Source organism: Lathyrus oleraceus, chromosome 3, assembly GCF_024323335.1.
Source record: "Lathyrus oleraceus cultivar Zhongwan6 chromosome 3, CAAS_Psat_ZW6_1.0, whole genome shotgun sequence".
Taxonomy (NCBI): domain Eukaryota; kingdom Viridiplantae; phylum Streptophyta; class Magnoliopsida; order Fabales; family Fabaceae; genus Lathyrus; species Lathyrus oleraceus.
Window position 1 is genome coordinate 286,558,134 of NC_066581.1, and position 23,166 is coordinate 286,581,299.

The 23,166-nt window shown below is 36.0% G+C and overlaps 2 protein-coding genes across 2 annotated transcripts; one reads left to right on the forward strand and one right to left on the reverse strand.

Moving 5' to 3' along the window:
* Positions 1–9,341: 9,341 nt before the first annotated feature.
* LOC127127093 (uncharacterized) lies at positions 9,342–13,699 on the reverse strand. Its single transcript, XM_051056210.1, has 3 exons — positions 13,492–13,699; positions 10,167–10,221; positions 9,342–9,935 (listed from the first exon to the last, which is right to left on the reverse strand). Exons 1-3 carry the CDS (start codon positions 13,660–13,662, stop codon positions 9,664–9,666), a joined length of 498 nt encoding a protein of 165 aa, XP_050912167.1. The 5' UTR covers positions 13,663–13,699; the 3' UTR covers positions 9,342–9,663.
* Positions 13,700–18,159: 4,460 nt separating this feature from the next.
* LOC127130888 (uncharacterized mitochondrial protein AtMg00810-like) lies at positions 18,160–18,597 on the forward strand. The gene has a single exon (XM_051059846.1). The coding sequence runs from the start codon at positions 18,160–18,162 to the stop codon at positions 18,595–18,597; it is 438 nt and encodes a 145-aa protein (XP_050915803.1).
* The last annotated feature ends 4,569 nt before the right edge of the window (positions 18,598–23,166 follow it).

The following is a 23,166-nucleotide window of genomic DNA, read 5'->3' on the forward strand; positions in this document are numbered from 1 at the left end:
GATGATGATGAATCATTCCAAACAAGATGAAGACCAATATCCTTTGAGAATCATGAAACCCTAATTTGGACTTGCACATCCTCAGATGATCAATGATCAGTCAATAAAACCCTAGCTTTGCTCTTTAACTTCCTCATCTTCTGACCAAGACTTGGGAGAATGGATTGCACAATGTAACCACATGATATGCAATATGCAATGCCTAATGACCTAAAAATGTATGTAATATGTTAATGTTAGTCCCAAGAGAGGAGGGCAAATTTTGAGGTGTTACAACTGGACTTACGTCGGCATCCGAACCAAACACACAATCAGATAACAAGTAAACACACACAAAAAAGAAAAAGGTTGCCCGGAGTGGTCTCGCACGACCACCTGCCTACATACCTCGTCTGGAACAAGGATCAGGGCGATGTAGTTCCCCCTCAAGGGAACGAAACTCTAGCCAGAAACCAAGGGAAGACACACTACCAGGGAGCTGGACTCGAGCCTAGTGTTGTCATGCATCATTACCCTACGTTGAGGTTTCTACCTACTTGCATAAGCAAGCTAATCCTATCCAGGAAAGAAGCAAGCATACAAGCATACATCAAATGAGAACAAGTATCTCAAGCAAACATGTCAAACTAATATTCACATAGCACACACTATAACCAGTCAAGTGGGCTCAAACAATGGGTTTAACTGCCGAAGCAATTCATCTGTGCACGGGTATTATTCGCTCTTAACCTTGCCATTACGAGGCTAAGGTGAAGCAGATGAAAAGGTGGAGTGAGGATGAGACCTCACAGCTCTTATCCCTAACCAGGGAGAGCTTCTGACAAAGGAGCGTGGGTCCAGAATGGAGGGACCCTTCTACGCTCAAAGACTCTGACTCGACTGTACAAAGTACAAGATCTTGGGTTTGTGCCCCAATGCATCAACACACAGCCGTGTGAGCAGAGGGACGACTCACAGAATAGTGGGGGATAGATTGCATATCCCTTGGCTTCCACCAATTGCCTTGATCAAGGACTTCATCTGCTTAGGCACAAAATTAAACAATCACAAACATCGCCTCTTAAGGAGGACTTCAGACAGTTATTTGCCCGGCCAAGTAACAGACCGGGTCTCCAGACTACATGAAGAATAGAAGTCCTACCTCAAGTGGTTTAAAAACCAAGCAGCAGCAAGCAAGTTCTTAAAGAACTGTAAGCGACTAAATGTACCTGAAATCAATCAAGTATCATCAGTACTCAGACAGACAACAATAAACAGCAAATGTTAATCAGTCAAACTATACAGATTAATGCACACAAAGGCAAGCTATAAGCTCAAGCTCAAGCTTCACAACCTACAAAACAAAGTTATGTTAGTTCTCCACATCAAACAAATTCAATTTTATTGACTTGAATCATTCTCCTTAAGCTTTGTGCATTTTATCCTGAAAAATCAATCCAAATGTTAGAAACTAGACCACTAGGCCAAGCCTAGGGTCCAAAAGGGATAAAAAATCCTCAACAGCAAGCAATCTACAACCAAAATCAAATTCACACAAATAGAAAGCCAATGCAATTGATCCCATGCTCATACCATTCATCATATTCATTTCATGATCAAAACAAGTCAAATTAGGTCAAACACAACACCAAATGACCAAACAGAATGACTTCACTCAAAAGCATACCAAACCAATTCCAAAAATCCTCAAATAATTCACACCTAAACAGGACATATTCAAGGTATAGCATGTCAATTTTCAGCTCAATTGGACAAAAGGAACTAGGTCAATGAAAATCAAGAAATCCAGACACAATTATTCAAGCCAATTCATAGCATCAACACAAGCATTCACTTCAAAAATTCATAACAGAGTGACAACATATCATAAATGAATGGGACCAAAAGCATGATGTCCTATAATGTGTCTAGCACCAGCACACCAAATTTCACATTCATCCAAAACCATATGAGCATTTCACATTAAATTTACAAACATGTGTCCTATGAACTTGCATAATTGACCAACAGAGATGAAAAATATCAATCAAATTGAAAATGCCATATAAAAATCCAGAAAAATTCACATAGCATCTCAACATATCCATAAACATCCATGCAAAATTTCAACTCATTTCAACAAGCATAGGCTAGGCAAATAATTTCATGAAGTTGCCCTAGTTAGGTGTGACACAAATTGTCACACCTAAGTTCAAAAAATCATAACTCACTCATCAGGTATCCAAAATTCACAAACTTTACATGTAAATCACCAGCAACATGTCTAGAATCACCACAAAAAATTTCAGACATTTCTTTTTAAGTATGAGAATTTCACAATGGAAATGGTAGAATGTGTCAAAATTGCATACAAGTCAAATAACCCTAGGTCAAACCAAATTTTCACCATGCACAACCTTGAAAATTATATCCATAAAATTCTAGAGGCAATTTGGAAACTGTAGAAAAAAACCTCATATTTTTTTGACTTTCCAATTATTTTTTATGATTTTTCTAAGATTAAAATGAATTGTTAATAATTATTTAAATTATTTTAGTTAATTAAGTGAAGTCAGTGGCAATATGGTAATTATTCATGGCCAGGCGCGGTAAACAGGAAATTTAAAAAATCAAACGAAGAAACGGATCAAACATCATTTTGCGCCCAGAATTCATCATCTTCAACCCAGAAACATCAAGAACACATGAACATCCAAACTCAACCAAAATTTGCAAACTCATATCCGTTGGAAAGGTCTCAACATCAGGATCTCGAATATACACATGATTTTAGCTAACTCTTCCTATATTTCACGAATCGAACAACTTAGGGTTTCACATCCTAACTTCTAATCAAGATAACTTCCTCTATGTTCATCCATTTCTAAAACTAATTACATCATGATAAACTACATCAAGCAATCTACAAAACACATACAACAATTAACACAATGGCGAGATTCGATTTGGTACCTTGATTTGAAGCCAGTGAAGATTCGTGAGGTTTTGATGCTCAATTCCTTGAAACAGATGGAGCTTGATGGTGGAGAAGGTGATTAGAACGATTGCTTCAGCTCCAGGTTGCTTCTAGTGCACGAAAATTCCAAAAGCCATCGATGAACCTTGCTTGGACATTCACGATCTAAGGCTCCTCTCAATCCAATTTACCAACACAGTTGAGGTACAAGATGAATGGAGCTTGCAGCAAGAAGAATTTCACAAATTGATCAAGAATTGAGAGAGTTTCGATGGATTTTTGCTTTTGTGTTCTTGAGAGGTTTTGGTGAATTTGGAGAATTTGAGATTGTGATTTTGGGAATTGTGAATTCTGTTACAAGTTAGTTATGATTAGCAATATATATCTCAGCTTAATCCACACTTAATCACTCTAATTAACCAAATGGAATGTGTTTAACAAAAATGTCATTTTCACACCAAGGGCAAAATAGTACTTTCATATGCCAGCCAATGACAGCTCATTGACAGCTCACACACTCTCAAAATGACATGTGTGAGCTGTTGCAACTTGTCTCATGTTGATTGGATGTGTATTTTGGAATTTCACTATGTGATGGCACTTTGTTCATTTTTCAAGTTCATTTCAAAAGTGAAATCTCAAACCATGAGGCCTTGGCATGTTATGATGATTCCAACCATTTTCAAATGTCATTTGTGAGGTGTTGCAAAAATCCCCATCCAAAAATTCCCATTATTTCTCAAGTTGGACAATTTTGCCCCTGGTTTTTTAACTGTGCACTTGAAATTTGACTTTTTGCATTGACCATTTTTGATGAAATCCAATTATGCACCATGAAAGTACATGTCAAATGGAGTTTGTGCATAAAAAGATCACCCAATTTGGACACTCCATGTGGAAGTTATGCCCCTCTGATTATGGGTCATCTTTGAAATTGAATGGACCATAACTTGCCAACCACACATGGGATTTTCAAGTTCTTGGACTTTTTGGAAAGGTGAGACCAAGATCTACAACTTTCATGTTGAACAAATTTTCATTTGAAGCTTCCTTGGACATGTAATTTTGAGGTCAAAAACTTTCCATTTTTGGAAACTTCTATTACAAGTCACTTTCTATTTTTGGCAATTTTTGTCCTGACTTGATTTTCTCCATTCTTGAGCTTTTCAATGTCAAATAACACTTGTTCCAACATGAATGAAGTGTATCCAACTCATTTCCACCTCCAAATCCATTAGATCATGCACAGTTGACCACAGTTGACTTTTCCAACTGATAGATGAATTAAGCAATGCATAGATCAAACTGAGCTCCATTCTTCTGATGAAATGGCTCAAGGATGAAACCCTAGCCTCAATAATCTCCATATAACCATGGGATGATCCCCATATACATCATAGACCCCATCTCCTGATCATGCCCTGATTGGCCCAATGCAACTGATTAGGGTTGACCAGTGGTCAAAACCCTAATCTCAAGGAATGTGCTTCAATCACTTGATGAAATCAAACCATGATGATGATGATATATCATTTCAAACAAGATGAAGACCAATATCCTTTGAGGATCATGAAACCCTAATTTGGACTTGCACATCTTCAGATGATCAATAACCAGTCCAATGAAACCCTAGCTTGCACTTTGACTTCCTCATCTTCTGATCAAGACTTGGGAGAATGGCTTGCACAATGTAACCACATGATATGCAATATGCAATGCCTAATGACCTAAAATGATATGCAAATATGTTAGCTAGTCCCAAGAGAGGAGGGCAAATTTTGAGGTGTTACACTCATCATCTTCTCGAGCGCGTCATGTGGCAGTTTGGCTACACTCAGACTATTCCCAGACACCCCGATGTCTCTGCTCTTCTTGTCTTGACACGTCTACAAATAGAGAACATGTTTGATGATTATGAGAGTCATCTGGTATCGGAGGAAGCACGAGCTACTATAGCTGAGAACGATTGAAGCTACGTCGAAGGATACATCAGATGGTTCTTCAGGGTGTCACATTTGTACATGGTACAGGCTGCTTTAGGAGACCTGCCAAGACCAGCTCATCAGGAGATACTAGAGGAGGATCAGACACAGCTAGATCATGTTAAGGATGTCTTGCGTAGGTGTCGTCGCATAGTGGGGATTGTGTAGGAAGGAATTGACAGAGGCATCTTCCTTGATGGGTATGATGTGAGGCAGATCCTAGATGTCATCATGACGGAGGCATGGGGGACATTGATGTACCGGAGATAGCGTCGGAGGACCGGGGGGATTGATGGCCGAGGAGGCAGAACTGGCAAAGGAGGCAGAGGAGGTGGAGGAGAGGTAGTCAGAGACATACTGTAACACCCAGATATAATATATGTCTAGAATACATATTATACATAGTATAAAACTGGTACTGAAATACATAAGCGCCTAGCAGCACAGTGTACATATATAGATACATGCCCAAAATAAATACAACATGGCACAAAATGTACACAAAAGTTCCCAAAATAAAAGCTAGGATCTAGATCATTAAACAATGATCCCAAAAATATCTACACAGTGGAAAAAGCCACCAGTCATCAGGTAAGCAAGACATCACTCTATCTTGCCCTTACATTTCTCCTGCTCAGAACCACCTGAAAAATAATCAACAACATGGGGTGAGATAATAATCTCAGTGGGTTCCCTATCTTATGGGTCCACTCGGCTTTACAGGGTTTTCTAATCAATATTCAACTCATATCCAACTCAAGTCAACAAGGGAACGAAGACTTGAGTGATGGGAAAACTAACTCGCAATGTATGGCAATATGAACCTGAGTTCTCACAACTCAACCACAATCATTATTCAGATCACGAAACATCAACTCCCGAACGGACTTACATCTAAGTCAGGCCCGGTTCATGCATGCTCGTATGATTCGACTTTCGCGGTGGATATCGGGTCCTCTATGAGGCTTAATCCCCAGTTCAAGCGACCGTCACCCGTATGGGAATCTAACCCACTTAGGGTATATTTCACCGTATTGGAATCCAACCCATTTAGGTGTCCGCCTTTCCCCCATGTCCGTCGTGGTTGGGGCTCAAACCCAATTGAGGCTTGAATCATCGGTCTCACATCCCAATGCTTACTCATCTAAGCATACCAAATAGAGATGTGCACCGTCATAGAAAATACATATTCTGAATACATGACCGGTTCCACAAAACATTGGTTTTCCACGAACCATAACAAAATCCGTCAATCACAGGTGACTTCATTCACCACAATACACAAATAATAACATGGCATGTTCCATACAATGCGTCTCATTCTCAATCATGGCAACAATTCGTCCACGACCTCACATAAGCGTCGTACGAATGAATACTGTATTCTCATATTATCTAGGTTGTAAACCTAACTCATGACCTAATTTCAATCCTAGGTTAACTCACTAGATTCATCATATAATTTTCACCATTAACATGTATTCAACATAAGCATAGCATCACAATTGATTAATGGTTGGAAGAATGCATTTAGAAACACTTAAGAAATGGATTTTGAAGTTTCTAACTTAAGTCAACCGATTGGTTGGGGAAGCCCAATCGATTAGTTCCTCTCACATTTCTGTTTTTCAAAATTTGCTGAGGATCAATCGATCGATCCTGAGTGTCAATCGATTGGCTCACTAAAAAATTTCCACTGTTCATATACAGAAAGTTTGTGCAATCGATTATAATGCAGTGTCAATCGATTGGTCCTGCTAAAATTACATTTTTTCTGCAAAACAAAGGGTTGTCAATCGATTGATGACAAAGACCAATCGATTGGTCCACTCACATTTCCACTTTACAGACACCATTTTCTCTGTTATTTCTTTTCTAACACACCATCCATTTCTTCTTCCAACAAAACTCATCATATTACATGCTCATATACACATGTATAACAAGGATTCCAAGTCCATAACCACAAGGATTTCAACATCATAAACACAACCATAACAAATCATGTTATCATAACAATCATAAGAACACATCAAGGCACATGTTCATGGAAGTCAACAAGAGCAAGAAAATATTCATCATATGGCATGGATTTTCATGATTTGTATATAATTCTACAACCCTAATCCTCTAGAAATCTAGGGTTTCTATCTAGAATCCACCTCAAGAAATAGAAGAGGAGAAGTTGTTGAAGATGAGGATGAGGATGAGGATGATGGTGTTGGTTCCAAGCTTTCCTTCTTCTTCTTCTCCACTAGCCTTGCTTTCTCTTGAGCTTTCCCTCTTTCTCTCTATTCTTTCTGATACATAGAACAAATGAGAATGGCACATGATAGATAGTTGGTAAGAGATAATAACATGTGGCCACCATTTGCCACAAGTAACATGTGGTTAGAAAAGGTTACAGGTAGTAACAAATATCTCAAGTGGCACTACACTTGTAATATTTGTTCTATCTGAGCTATTGACTCATTATCAGTGTTACCAAAATGTCTCAATTAATAAAAGGTCAGTCTCAATTAATATTAATTAAGTCAACCTGAACTCACTATTTACTCTATTTATCTCAATCGACAACTTTTAAAGCACATAGGAACTCAATTGACCTCAATTAATAGAAATTTAGGCATTTAAGGAAATACGGGATATTACACATACACAACTGTGTCTTAGTATATAGTAGTAGTAGTACTATGGTCTGTATTTTATTTTGACAGTCTTGCTATTGTATTGGTCTCGATTGTATGACATTTTGACATTTATTGATATTTTATTTATGTATGGTATTTTTGGACCATCTAGAATTATGTGCGTAGATTTTTATTTTTCGATCGTATGATACATATTCAAATAAACAAAATATAACATGAAAGACTAAGTTTTAAGACGTTATCTCCGTATTATTCGTGGAGATGCATTCGACCTGATGCATCTCGGGTCGAATTCAAATTCTGAATGGAATGTATTGAATGTTTTAAATTGTTATGGAGATGTATCTCTGAAATATTTCAATGTTCATTCAGAATTTGATGTGTCCGAAGATATATCTGAAAAAACTATAAATATTTAAAAAAATTTACGAAATAACTAAGAAACGTGAAGAGTGCATTAAAAAAATATTTTTTTCTTTTATCATCGTTACCTATATGTCATGTCTTAAGAAAACACTTTAAAAAATTGCAACAACAAAAAAAAAAAAATTGCAACATTCAAAATGGTTCAATAAATTAAAACCTACGACAACAATAAAACTCAGAATATCAAAAACGGAAAAGGAAAATATAGACCATAAAAGCGCGAAGTTAAATATCATTCTTTGTACTATTTGCTTCACCTCCTCTCTTCTCCATAACAGTAGCGATGATGGGGCATGTTTTTAAAAATTAAGAAGCTACATTTGTTACTTCTTCTACATGATCTCAAATTTCTTAAATGAATTTTGATATTTGATTTTAATATTCTGGGTTTTTATTATAAGGGATTTTGGTTTTAGATGTTTGAAGGGATTCTTGGGGAAAACTGACTTTTGATTATGGATTTTAACTTGATTTTTTATTTTTTTTCTTCTGCTTTTTGTTTTTATTCTTAGTTTTGATTTTCGATTTTGATATTTTGAGTTTTAGATTGTAAGGGACTATTTTTGATTTTTTGATGTTTGAAGAGATTCTTGAAAAAGCGTTGATTTTCTATTCTTGGTTTTAATTTTTTTTCTTCTGGTTTTTGATGTTTGATTTTGATGGAGATCAACCTTCATGTTTGATTATGATAATAAGGGTTTAGTGATGGATATTAATTTGTGCTTATTTGATGATAAATCTAAACAAATTCTTAACTTGTTCTCACTGTCACTGATCTTATTTCCAAATATTGTGTGAGATTTGTTTGGGAGATAGAGGAAGAGAGATTAAAGCTATACTATCATAAAAGTGATAATTATTAATTCATAAATTTATTATATTAAAATGTGTTAAATAAAATAAAAGATTAACTACTATTCACCGATATTTTACACAATCGATTCATCATCATCATCCGTTTGCATTACTTTATAGAGTTTTAAAATAAAAATCAAATTTGTTTTAATATCCAACGGATCTGATTAACTGACTGTGTAAAATCATTTTATATTGTCAGTATATTTCAATTAAATTCATAAAATAAATAATACTTTTAAATGGCAGGAATGAAATGTCTTCAAATTTTATATAATAAAAATACATATTTTGAAAAATAAGTTAAAAAAATATGTAGAATTAATTATCATAAATGTGACAGTTACCCATCATCAAATTAATTGACTGTCATTCCATCAAAATTTGATCAAAGGGGACTAAAATCTTGAAAGAAAGAAAAAACTAAATTGAAGAAACACATGCCTATAATTCAAAATAGAGAAATCAAAATTAAAAAAAAATAAAGGTAGCAAAATTGCAATTAATCCTATGAAATAATAGGAATCCACTGTAAAAGAGCATCATAATTTGCATAGGATACAAGAAAAAACTTTCGGTAAATTTGGAAGAAAAAAAAAATCATATGATTTGCTTTCAAGATGAAGTGCAACTAATAGTAAAAATATAAAAGACACTGCCAAAAGGACCTCCAAAAAAAAGATAAGTTTAAGGTAGCTGATACACAATACTTCTGGTTGAATGAATAGGTGTTCCAATGGACAGACAGGTTGCGGAGGTAGTAAATCCTTTATTGCGCCATGGCACCAAAGAATTACCGGGTCATTTTATCTGATCGAAATTGTTCCTTCGACCTACCATAATAGACGGAATTGGCAACTGGAAAAGTGATGAAATTCCAGCCAAAAGCTGATCCTCCAATAACGTATGTGCTTGATGTCTGACTGTCTTCAGCCACAGATGGCCGTGCAAATGTTTTCTCTACGTGAGTTTGCTCCGATAACTTGACACGTTGAGGTTGCTGCTTCCCTGCTGAAACTGCCTCCACTTTCATATCATTGTATACCTTCAGCACGGTTTTCAGCTCTGCAATTACAAGCCAAAATCATATTGCAATTCAAGAAACCACACAAACAAATATATTTTACACTACCTAATCTATAAGTATAAGAAACTTTAAACATGGAGAAAATGTAATCAACATGAATATGGTTCTAGGTATATACAGCTACATTCTTTTAATGCCATATTCAACATGTCAGAAGTATAACTGGTGTATGTACTTTGAATTATGATTTGATAATTTGATCAACTTACTGTCTCGAATTTCATGTGACGCCTTGCAGTTTTTGTAGTCGGGAGTTTGGAGAACCTTCAAGATCAAACCACAATTGTTAGGCACTTGTTATAGAATTTTAAGCAACAAAGAAACAGACATTCAATGAAGCAAGATAAAGGGAATGAGATGATTGTGTAAACTTGAACTATTAGAGACATTACCCTTCAATAGTTCAATACATATTCTTATCAGCCCCAAACAAAACGACTTCATAGAATAAGTCTTTAAAGTTCACTTTGATAGAAAAAAAAAGAAACTACTTGCATGAGAGAAGAAATTGCATAAAAGTCTAAGTGTTGACAGCCAAATTTGTGTATTCTTTTCACTTATAGCAAGCATATTGACTCAACCATTCCTTCCTTCACTTTAGCCGACTCCACCTAGTGAAGAACTATAATGCTCAGATATTTACTACGGGGACAGGTACAATACGACCGACACAGGTATAGATTATTTTGGAAATTCAAGATAAAATTCAGTCTTGATACGTTAACAAAATTTTATAGAAAAACTTATATATAAGCAAAATACTTGTAAAGAAACATTTATTATTTATTATTAATACATAACTATAATGATCACAGTTTATGAAAAGATACATGTATAACAAAAATTGTAGGGTTTTCACCTAAATCAAAATATATTTGACATCAACATAAACACAGAAGCTGTAATGCCGAAAGGAGGTTGTGGAGACTTCCTATGTTTATTGGGGTGAGATTTTTTTCCTTTCGAAATGTAAAAAATAAATGGTTAATAAAAGTGTCACAAAAAACTTGTAAAAATAGTTTAAAAAAATGTAATGTCGTATCCAGCCATGCCACATCAAATATCAAATGTATCATGTAATGTATTGTTCAAAAGTAAAAACACAATATGAATAGTTCAGGGACACATTCGAGAGTATCCCAAGAGTATCGGTTACGATACGTATCCAACACAAATACTTAACCCATTTATTTTGGAGTATTCGGGCTTCGAGGGTGAGGAAAGAGTGTAGTTGTTTTTTTTTTTCCTTTTATGGGTCTTTATTAGACTCTATGAGTTTCAACAAGTTGGAATTTGAGGGTTATTTACCCAATATGCAAGCATGGACAAGTTTGCTCTATTCAGCTGATGCTCTTCACTATTTTCTACTTGCCTTAAAGATTTTGAATCTTCAAAGTTTTCAAGATTCCTCTCTTTATTGGGTGGCGGCACAGCTGGCTGCCCGCTTGCCTTCCATTTTTGTGTATATAATATTATCCTCTCTATATGCTTATGATAATAAAATTTTAAACAAAAAAGTTTTCAAGATTACTCACCTTCATGTCTAATAGAGGATTTCATCAATTATTTTTATAAATTGAGGCAAAAGAAATCAATTAGCTTAGGATTGTTAATCCCGCAAAGCCAAACCCGAAACTAGAACAACAGTATGGCGTATAACTACGAGCAATAAATTCAATTTATTAAATAATTAGTAAAATATAAAAATTTCTATTTATCTTCATAATTAACAAAGAAGGAACAGGATGATAATTTTCTATTTATATTCTTCTTGAATCTTCATTTTTCCTCTGCCCGCAAGGGAGCTGGCCTGAAACTATGTACTTAATTGCACCTGCAATGACCGCAACTGCAGCATTGCATAGCAGAGGCAGGCAGTGTTGTTGATGACGGAACATGGAATAAGGTCAAAAGTTTTCCGTATAAACTCGCTATTGTGGCCTGTAACAATGCCATGGTGGGTACTCTTCACAAATTGACTATGGCGGTCATCAAAAAACCCTGCCACATCATTCCGTCATGGCGGTGCCAGGCCGCATTTAACAGCAGTGGAGGCAGGGCACTACAGTACAGATTTAGACATTGTGTTTTAGGGGTGTGGCCATTGCACCCCAATTTGCGGCAACAGCGTGGATGCACCAGCCGCAACACCGAAGATGAAATAAAAACCCAAAAATACCCTTATTTTATAGCCTCTTTTTAGGACATTTTGATCTTTTTGTATCCCAAAAAACAGAAAGTCTGATCGGAGAAAACAAAGCTCATTAGCTCAACAATGTCACTTTCTCTCTTCTGCACAGAAAAAATAGTAGCCTCAATCTTCTCTTTGCAAAAGAACCCATCTCTTCTCTCTGCATATTTTCTTTTTTTGCTTTATATCAGTTTTGAAAATAAGTAACAAAGAACTTTGACTGTTAGTTATGAATATGTGTTTAATTTTATGTATTCTTCTTTTGAGCTCGTATATGCGATGATCTTAAACTGCTTCTCTTGTTTCCTTAAGCTTCGGCTAGCGGTCACACCACCACCCACTTCATTGCAATAGGCAATAGCATTTTGGGGCCCAGCTGGAACGACCCCCAATCCGCCACTGACTATATAGGCTGGAAAACCCCAGGTTGTGATTGGGAAGCCACGGAAAAGTGTTGTGTCGAAAAACCCTAGGTCGTTCTGACCCTAGATTCCAACTCAACCAATCACCCAACCCAATCATTCTTTTTCCCACCTTAGTACCTTACTCATTTTTAGGATATGTCTCTCAGCAAAGTATGACCATGGAAGGCCCGTAGAAAATACGATTTAATTTCAAAGGCCTCGGGTCTCCTATGATGATGCAAAAGTTTAAAATAATATAAAAAAATCAACAATATAACGCACATATCTGAATTTCCTTAAATTGGTTCTACTTCTAGAAAGCGCGTCGCGCCGCAATCAAATTCCGTTATCTTTACAATCAATTCCTTTAAATCATACCAAAATAAACCAACTCGTTATCAACCTAGTAACAAGAAGTTTAAAATCCAAGCATCCAAACTCAACCTAACCTAGGTCTCTCATGCCATAAAATCAATACACTGCCAATGCTAAACCATTAAAAAATAGTACTTGAAGAAAACTCTATACATAAGATAGTGAGATTACAAAAACCTAACTATCTAACTACGTCCATAACTTGTTAGATAGAACTCCTTATAACTTGTCCTGCTTACATGTTATGTTATTGACAACCAATGGAAATCCCCTAAAGCTCTAATAAAACCCCTAACATTGGTACTAAGCACACACATACCAAATTTGATATTAACAACACTCGAAAATGGACAAAAGAACAGAAAGCTAGAATCTTTTTCACATAAATTGAGCCCTAGATTTAAAATAAAAATGAAAGAGTTGGAATAGCTAAAAAGATTATAAATTCAATGGTTTTTTCAAGAACGGATATTTCATCAAACAACACAATGAACAAGTGAAACCCGTATATGAAAAATAAAAGATTTTGAGAGGATCTAGAGAAATAGGGGTTGGAATATGTACCTGGATAAAAAGAGGGCGAAGGTCACGAATTAGGGCACGAATCTTGAAGTAATTGGAATTGGAATTGGAATTGGAAAGAGAGTCGAATGGTCTCTTCTTAGATGTAGGAGTTTGAGTTTGAAAAGTGTGTTTAGATGGAGCAACAGCTACGTGTGCTTTTGGTTGTTCCATAGTTGATGAAATGAAATACTTTTTCTCTTTCTTGAGAGTGGTTATATTATATTTCACTCTTTATATTGGTTTCATGATAATGATAATTTAAAAATAAATAAAAAAGAGGCTAATGCTAACATGTGTCCAAGACGTTAACGATACATTTATAGAAATATTCTTTTGGAATGCGTGCATTTGATTTCTTGAAATTCAAAATTTTATTTCATTCCACACAAAATATATAATAGTAGTAATCTTAACTTGTGCCTCAAAGACATAAGTTAGCGAGATCCTAAAAAAAATGGTTAGGTTAAACCATCTCAATTGATATAGTTGTCTAGGGAAATTAGATACAAATGCATTGATTTTAGGAGGTGAAATTTCACCCACTAGCTACTATTCAAAAATATTTTTAAAAAAATAATACTAAAATGAATTAATTGGATTTTAATATAAATTGATATTATTTTTATTGATTTAATTTATTATTTAAATATTTATTTATTTTCCTCTCAAACACATAAGAACAACCTTATCTTAGGTGAACAACAATTTGATTTCTTCTTCATCTTTTCAAAGCAAAGCATCTCAACTTTAATCATCGTTTTTACTCAATAATGTCGCAACACTTAACTTCTACCACAGGAAATAGATCTCGTCTTTTTGCAGTCTTGATACTTCATTGATGATAATATGGACTAATTTGAACTCGGGTTGCCATTTTTATAGGTGTGAGACGTATAAGGTAAGTTTTTATTTTTTTGCAGATTTTGAAAATGCATTGTTTTACCTCGGTCCCGTTTTTGCAATTCATTAATCTTCTTTCATCTCTATTGATGTTTTCAACTTTAAGAAATATATTCATTTTGTTTGGTTTGATGAAGAAATGAATCCTAGAGTAAAAGAATTAATCTCACCATTAGTTCATAAATAAATGAAGAGAAAGATATGGTTAATGATGTCAAAGTAAAAGATGAAGAAACGAAGATGAAGTTTATGAAGAAGCAAATGAAGTTCAATTGATTTTTCGCCTTCATTATATTATTTGTCTTAGTTGCTTCAACACTAATGAAATAAATATTTATGTCATCATTAATTATTTAGTAGATTAGGTGTTTAGGTGAATATTAAGTGTTTAGTTGATTAAGTGTTTAGGTGATCATGAAGTGATTATATTGTAACGGTGATTAAGTGTTCATTATATTGTATTTCTTAATGAATGAAAAAAATTATGTTTCTATCACAATAATTTTGTTTTATGTTTTTGTCAATAATTGAATTATGTTGCATAACCTATTTCCAATATTAGTTTTGGCATAACCTAGATTTTTTTGGCCATAATCTATTTGCATATCAGTTGAGCATTTTTGTCATAATTTATTTGTCTTAACAGTTGAACTATAACATGTTTTAACATATAATAATTGAACATTTTTCCATATAACAACTGAATTAAATTTGTTTTATGACGGGTCATCATGAGGGGGAAGTATTCACATTGGGTCAAAGACCCACTTAAAGATCAAAGACTCATCTAAAGATCAAAGACTCGCGCAAACAAGTGAAAGAGACATTGCATATTCACCTAAAATCTTAAGGTGATAGGTGTATGAATACTCTTACTTATAAAGTGCATAACCCCCACCTTTCTAAATAATATGGGACTTAGAACTCACTGTGTTTCTCAATACAACTCACACTTGTTTCTCGATAATCCTCCCATATAACACCCTAATCCCCGACTCGACAATCAATAAAATAATTCAAATTAAACTTCATGATTAGAATGTCATACATGATTCACCATAGCATAAAAACATCACCACAACATATCCATTAAAACTCAGCATCGAAAAAATCATTAAGTTGGCATATAAGCTTCAACATTAAATGAATAACAAAAGTCCAACATAAGTAAGGCATAAAACAAATAATGGATGAACGAATCATCCCCATTTCTACATATCATAGTGACTCCTCTAAGACTCAATAATAAATAGCTAAAGAGGCATGAATGTCGTCCTCTGACTCAAGCGGGTACTCTTGTACCTAATTGTCTGTCCTCTAGAGGAGCACATACGCTACAATAATAAAAGGGGTGATAATACGCTCAAATAATATAGCAGTGCAATACATAAAAAGGGTAGATCACAAACATCCGCATCACGTATTCATCAATCACCCACGTGTCAACAATCATCTATCCATCATCAATTACTTATACATCATCAAATCAAGCACAATTCACATATATTACACATCACACCATTAATATTAATTCATTCACAATTGCAGGTATATATGCAATGTGACACCACCTCAACTCTACATGCAAATGTGGTACCGACTCATTGGATATTAGAGGTATGTTATTGATATTGCCCACTCGCTCCCGATTCCACCAATGGACCAGAGCATATTAAATCGCTATTGATTCCACGATTGAATCAACAATGCTTTACCACTCCCATTATACAGAAGTCGGTGACTCGCTTCTGGTCCCACCAATGGACCATAGCATCAAAATCATTATTGATTCCACCACTTAATCATTAATGCTTCACTGACCCCACCATAGGCACCAGCTACTCGCTCCCGATCCCACCACTGGACTAGAGCACACTATAACACCCGACTTTATTAGTATTTTATTTATTCATTTATTTGATTTAATTGATTAATTTGTTTAAATAATTATTTTATATGATTTATGAAGTGTTTAACCTGTGTCTACATTTGTGGTGAATTGTACAAAATTAATTAGTTTCGGTGGTATTTAATTAATTAATTAATTAATTAGAAATTAATTAAATTAATAGAAATTGAGAGAATATTAAGAGTTGGGTAAAAATTATAAATACTATGTTTTAGTTGGGCCAAAAGCTTAATTAAAAGAGACTTAAATAGGTTAGTATGTATTTGAAGAGAAACAGAAAATAAAAGTTTTGCTAGAGTTTATTGTAAATGTGAAAGTGGGAAGAGAAGAGTTAGAGAGTATTGGAAGAGAGCTAGGGCTTGGGGAAGGAGACTCCATATAAGGTTGTTGAATTGCTTTTGCTGGATTTACAAGGTAAGGGGGGATTATTCATCTAAGGGTGCCTTAATCATGAAAGGGTGGAGAAATTTCCCTTAACCTCCAATAGGATATTTCTCTTTTTCCATTGATGGATTGTTGCCACTGCAGCATATGTGCTTAACAAGTGTCCAACAAAGAAGCTGAAGGAAATTATTCCTTTTGAGAAGTGGACTAATGATAAGCAAAGTGTGAGTCATTTCAGGGTATTTGGTTATGTTTGTTACAAACATGTTTCAGGTGCTACTAGAAAGAAGTTGGATGATAGAAGTAAAGTAATGTTATTGATTGGGTACCACAGTACATGTGCATATATACTTTATTGTACATTCACTAATAAGGTGGAATTCAACAGAGATGTTGTTGTGAAAGAACTAAAAGCATGGAATTGGAACGAATCTCAATCCAACTCTGGTGCATTGTTAGCACCTGAGTTAACTTCTAAAGAGATTTCTAACTCTGGAGGATAATCTACTTCTAAAGAGGATCCTTCCTCTGAAGAAGGTGAATCTGATGGTGATTCTGAGTCCGAAGATGCGTCAGAGTCTCATAGTAACTTGGAATCTGAAGAAGACTCAAAAGGCGAATCTGATGATGATTTAGATTTTGGTGGTAATCCAACCTCTAATGGTGGTCATGCCTTTGAACGTGGACCTTATGAAGGTAAAGCTTCTAAAGTTGATCCAGCTTTTGAAACCAGACCATAGATTATTCGTTAGATACCCCGGAGATTTGCAGAGTTTAACATGTTGCAATATACTGAGATAGACTCTGAAAGGGAAGTTATTCAATGTGCCATGTTAGTAGACTCTAAACCAATTAGTGCTGAAGAAGCGCTTAAGAAGAAAGTGTGACTGAAGGACATGAAAGAATAACTTTAGGCTATAGAAATAAATAAGACTTGGGAGTTGACTAAGCTTCCAAAGAACAAGAAAGCCATCAACGTCAGATGGGGTTTCAAGGTGAAACTGAAGCCATATGGATCAATTGGCAAACATAAATCAAGGTTTGTAGCAAGAGGGTTTCTATGGAAATCTGGGTTAGATTACTTTGAGGTGTTTACGCCTGTATCTAGACATGAAACAATCAGATTGGTGATTGCTATAGCTGCAAATAGGAATTGGTCTCTAATACATCTGGATGTGAAATCTGCCTTTATGAACAGTTAATTGCAAGAAGATATATATGTGTCACGACCTCCTGGATTTATGAAAAAGAATCAAGAAAGGATGATGTACATGTTACATAAAGCATTGTATGGACTGAAACAAGCTTCTAGAGCTTGGAATATGAAAATTGATTCATTTTTCAAGCTCCAAGGATTCAGAAAGTGTGAGATGGAGTATGTCGTTTATGTTCAACATACTTCTGAAGGCAATATGATTATCGTGTGTCTCTATGTTGATGATATACTGTTGACAGAAAGTTGTTCAGATAAGACAATGAAGTTCAAGAAGGTGCTGATGATTGAGTTTGAGATGACTGATCTTGAAAATATGGTATATTTTATAGGGATGGAGATTTTGTACTCTAAGAAGGGTATCATTTTGCATCAGGTGGAGTATGAACTTAAACTTTTGAAGAGATTCGAGATGACAAATTACAAAACTGCAATCACACCTGCTGAAATGAATCACAAGTTAGATTCTAATGTTAAGGGTGATTATGTAAATGCTACAACTTTTAAACAGTTGGTTGGCTCATTGAGATATCTCTATAACACCAGACCTAACATTTGTTATGCAGTTGGAATGGTAAGTAGGTTTATGAACAAACCAAAATGGTTACATTATCAAGCTACTGTCAGGATTCTGAGGTATATTAAGGAGACTATGAGGTATAGAGTTTTGTTCCCTTCTGGTGTTAAATATGATTCATAGATGATATGTTACTCAGACTCTGGTTGGTGTGGAGACAGAGTTGACAGAAGAAATACTTATGGATATTTTTCAAGTATCTGAGAGGTCTTATCTCTTGGTGCTCCAAGAAGCAACCAGGGATTGCATTGTCAACCTGTGAAGCTGAGTATATTGCAAGTGCTTTGTCTGTGTGTCAAGCTATTTGACTTATCAATTTGTTGCATGATCTAAAGATCAAAGTGAACAAGCATGTGAAGCTGATGATTGACAACAAATCAACCATAAGCCTTCTCAAAAATCCAGTGTTGCATGAAAGAAGTAAGCATATTGACACGAAGTTTCATTTTCTAAGGAATTAGGTTCAGAATGGAGTGCTAGAAGTTGTGCATTATAGTACTCATAAGCAACTTGTAGAGGTTCTGACTAAAGCTGTGAAGACTGAACATTTTATCCACCTGAGGGATGGAATTAGTGTTGTATAATTTAGTTAGTTGAATATGAATTAAGGAATGGTGTTAGAAGTAATTCATATTCAGAAGTAGTATTATTAATCAGAAGCAGAAGCTTCCGATGTGATTGTTTCAGAAGCGGTGTTTAGTTTTATTAGATTTTATTAGATTTAATTCATATTTAAATTGTATTATTTTCTTAGCCCCTAAGTTTGTTAGAGGGTATTTTAGTATTTTATCCTATTATAGTAACCCTAGTTTTAACTTATAAATAGGGTGTCAATCATTGTAACTTTTAATCATGTTTGTAGCCGTCATTCTCTGAATAGAATATTCATCTTTCATTCTACCTTTGCACCAACAATTGGTATCTAGAGCTCCGGTTCGGATTCATTGGGAAACACGGGAAACACGAGTGAACGTGAGGTCTTGTGTGTTTGATTTTGATTCTTAGATTCGTGTTGAATCTTGAACAAAATCTGATCAGAATTTTAATTCTGTGGATTGGGAAACACTGTGTGAGAAATCTGAGTGTATTGTGCAAGGTAGAAAGATGAACGGAAACGGCAACATGAACACCAAACTTCCAGTATTTAACGGTAAAAACTGGAATCGTTGGATGATCCAGATGCGTGTACTGTTCGGTGCTCAAGATGTTCTAGATCTTGTCACTGATGGTTATGTTCCGGTAGCAGCAGATGCGACGGATGAACAGAAAAACGCACAGAAGGAAGTAAGGAAGAAGGATCAGAAAGCATTGTTCTTCATTCATCAATGTGTTGATGTAAATGTGTTTGAGAAGATTGCAGATTCAACGACAGCAAAGGTTGCGTGGGACACACTGGTTAGATGTTATGGTGGTGACGCATCAGTGAAGAAGGTGAAGCTTCAGTCCTTGAGAAAGCAATATGAGAATCTCAACATGAAGAATAATGAGAAAGTTTCTGAATACATCTCCAGAGTGATTCTGATCACTAATGAGATGAAAGCGTGTGGAGAAACTCTTTCTGAAGAAACAATCATGGAGAAGGTATTGAGATCCCTTACCTCTCAATTTGATTACATTGTGGTAGCAATAGAACATTCCAAAGATCTGAGCACCATGAGAATTGAAGAGCTGCAGAGCAGTCTAGAAGTGCAAGAGTTGCGTTTGACTGAGAGAACTTCTGAAAGGGAAGTAGAGCAGCAGGCTCTGAAAGCAACTTCTGATAGGAGGTATCAGAAGCAGTCAGAAGCCAGGAGAAGATCTGATGGTGGTCAGAAGTCAGAAAGCTCAACCTCTGATAGACAAAAGAATACTCAGAAGGGAAAAGAGAAGTATGACAAGAAGAAAATCCAATGTTACTGCTGTAAGAAGTTTGGTCATTTTGCTAGAGACTGTTGGTCAAACAAGGAGAGAAAATCAGAAGAAGCAAATATAGCCAGAAGTTCTGATGACGAATCTGTGCTATTGATGGCCTCTGAATCTGATGATATGGATCTGATAGACTGGTGGTATATGGACACTGGCTGTTCAAATCATCTTACTGGAAACAAGAAATGGCTGGTTGACTTTGACTCTGAAAAGAGGACAAAGATCAGATGTGCTGATGACAAATATCTTAATGCAGAAGGTATGGGAAATGTCAGAGTGATTCTGAACAATGGGAAAACAGCATTGATTCAGAACGTGTGGTATGTACCTGGCATCAGAAGCAATCTGATGAGTGTGGGACAATTAATTGAGAAAGGTTTTTCAGTTACCATGAAGGACAATCTTCTGAAGCTGTATGACTGCAATCAGAAGTTGATTATGGAGTCAGAACAGGGAAGGAATAGAACATTCAAGGTGAATGTCAGAACTGCAGACTCAGAATGTCTTAGTGCAACAAGTGCTGAGAAGGAGAGTGAGCTGTGGCACAGAAGATTTGGTCATTTGAATTTCAGAAGCTTAAAACATCTGAATTCAAAGAAGTTGGTACATGGAATTCCTGCAATTAAGAAGCCTGAAAAGTCATGCAAAGTTTGCATGGAAGGAAAACAACCACGATTGCCATTTGCGTCAGAAACTGCTCCAAGAGCAAAACATGCCTTGGGAGTTGTACATTCTGATGTGTGTGGTCCATTTCCAGTAGCATCGATTGGAGGGAATAAATACTTTGTGTTATTTGTTGATGAATTCACAAGAATGACATGGGTATCCCTTATTAAGTTTAAACACGAGGTGTTTGATGAATTCAAGAAGTTCAGAGTGAAGGCTGAGAATCAGAGTGGTCAGAAGTTGAAGATTCTTAGAACTGACGGTGGAGGTGAGTATAACTCCAAAGAGTTCCAGAAGTTCTGTGAGGAGAATGGAATTGAGCATGAGGTTACTGCTCCTTATACCCCTCAACACAATGGTCTTGCTGAAAGAAGAAACCGCACTTTGCTTGATATGGTGAGAAGCATGCTAAAGGAGAAGAAGCTTCCTCAGAAGCTCTGGGGAGAAGCTGTTGCCACTGCAACGTATGTACTCAACCGATGTCCTACGAAGAAGTTGAAGGAAATAGTTCCAATACAGAAGTGGACTGGAGATAAGCAAAGTGTTAGTCATCTGAAGGTGTTTGGTTCTGTTTGCTATAAACATGTTCCAGAAGCCAGAAGACAGAAGCTGGATGATAGAAGCAAAGTGATGATTCTGATAGGGTACCACAGTACAGGTGCATACAAGCTCTATTGTCCAGAAACCAATAAAATTGAATTCAGCAGAGATGTGATTGTGAAGGAATCAGAAGTTTGGAATTGGGATAAGTCTCAATCTGATTCTGATGTTAGAACCTCTGAAGAAAGGTCAGAGTTCAGAATTTCTGAGGTTGGAGTAAACTCTGACGTTGATTCTGACTCTGATAGTGATCCAGAATCTGATGTTCCAGACTCTGATGTTCCAGACTCTGATGTTTCAGACTCTGATGATCCAGACTCTGATGACCCAGACTCTGATGGTAATCCAGATTCTGGTGGCAATTCAGACTTTGGAAATATGCCAGAACCTTCAGATGGTCAAAGCTCTGGAGGAAGTCAACCATCTGAAGGTAGAAACTCTGAAGTTGAAGACTCTGAACAAGTTCAGAGACCACAAAGAGTCAGAAACATCCCCAGAAGATATGCAGAATTTGACATGCTGCAAGACACTGAAGTAGACTCTGAAGGAGAAGTTATTCAGTGTGCCATGTTAGTAGACTCTGAACCCATAAGTACAGAAGAGGCTCTTAAGCAGAAGCTCTGGCTGAAGGCCATGAAAGAAGAACTTGATGCTATAGAGAGGAACAAGACTTGGAAGCTGACAGAACTTCCAAAAGACAAGAAAGCCATCAGCGTCAGATGGGTTTTCAAGCAGAAGTTAAAGCCAGATGGTTCAATTGGCAAACATAAAGCAAGGTTGGTAGCCAGAGGATTTCTACAGAAACCTGGGCTGGATTACTCTGAAGTGTTTGCACCTGTAGCAAGACATGAAACAATCAGAATGGTGATTGCAATAGCTGCTAACAGGAATTGGCCTCTGATGCATTTAGATGTAAAATCTGCATTTCTGAACGGTCCATTAGAAGAAGAAGTTTACGTGTCACAACCTCCTGGATTTGTGAAAAAGAATCAGGAAGGGATGGTGTACAGATTATACAAAGCTCTATATGGATTGAAACAAGCGCCCAGAGCTTGGAATAAGAAGATTGATTCTTTTTTCAAGAAGCAAGGCTTTCAGAAATGTGAGATGGAGTACGGTGTCTATGTTCAGCATACTTCTGAAGGAAATATGACTCTGGTATGTTTATATGTTGATGATATACTGCTGACTGGAAGTTCTGAACAGGAGATAGCCAAGTTCAAGAAAGTTCTGATGAATGAATTCGAAATGACTGATCTAGGCAAAATGACATACTTTCTAGGGATGGAATTCAGATACTCTGAGAAAGGTATTATTTTGCATCAGCTCAAGTATGAATTAGAACTTCTGAAGAGATTTGAACTGGAGAATTGTAAGATTGCTGTCACACCTTTTGATACAAATCAGAAACTGGATTCTGACTCTGATGGAAAGGATGTGGACGCTACAACCTTCAAACAGTTGGTTGGTTCTCTGAGGTATTTGTGCAATACCAGACCTGATATTTGCTATTCAGTTGGG

Bases quoted from the DNA above. Each gene is read 5' to 3' on its own strand.
- LOC127127093 (XM_051056210.1), bottom strand. From the start codon at position 13,662: ATGGAACAACCAAAAGCACACGTAGCTGTTGCTCCATCTAAACACACT. The intron at 10,222-13,491 runs GTACATATTCCA...TTGATCTTGAAG, and splicing joins TTCGCCCTCTTTTTATCCAG to GTTCTCCAAACTCCCGACTA. The intron at 9,936-10,166 runs GTAAGTTGATCA...TTGTAATTGCAG, and splicing joins GTCACATGAAATTCGAGACA to AGCTGAAAACCGTGCTGAAG.
- LOC127130888 (XM_051059846.1), top strand. From the start codon at position 18,160: ATGAAGTTCAAGAAGGTGCTGATGATTGAGTTTGAGATGACTGATCTT.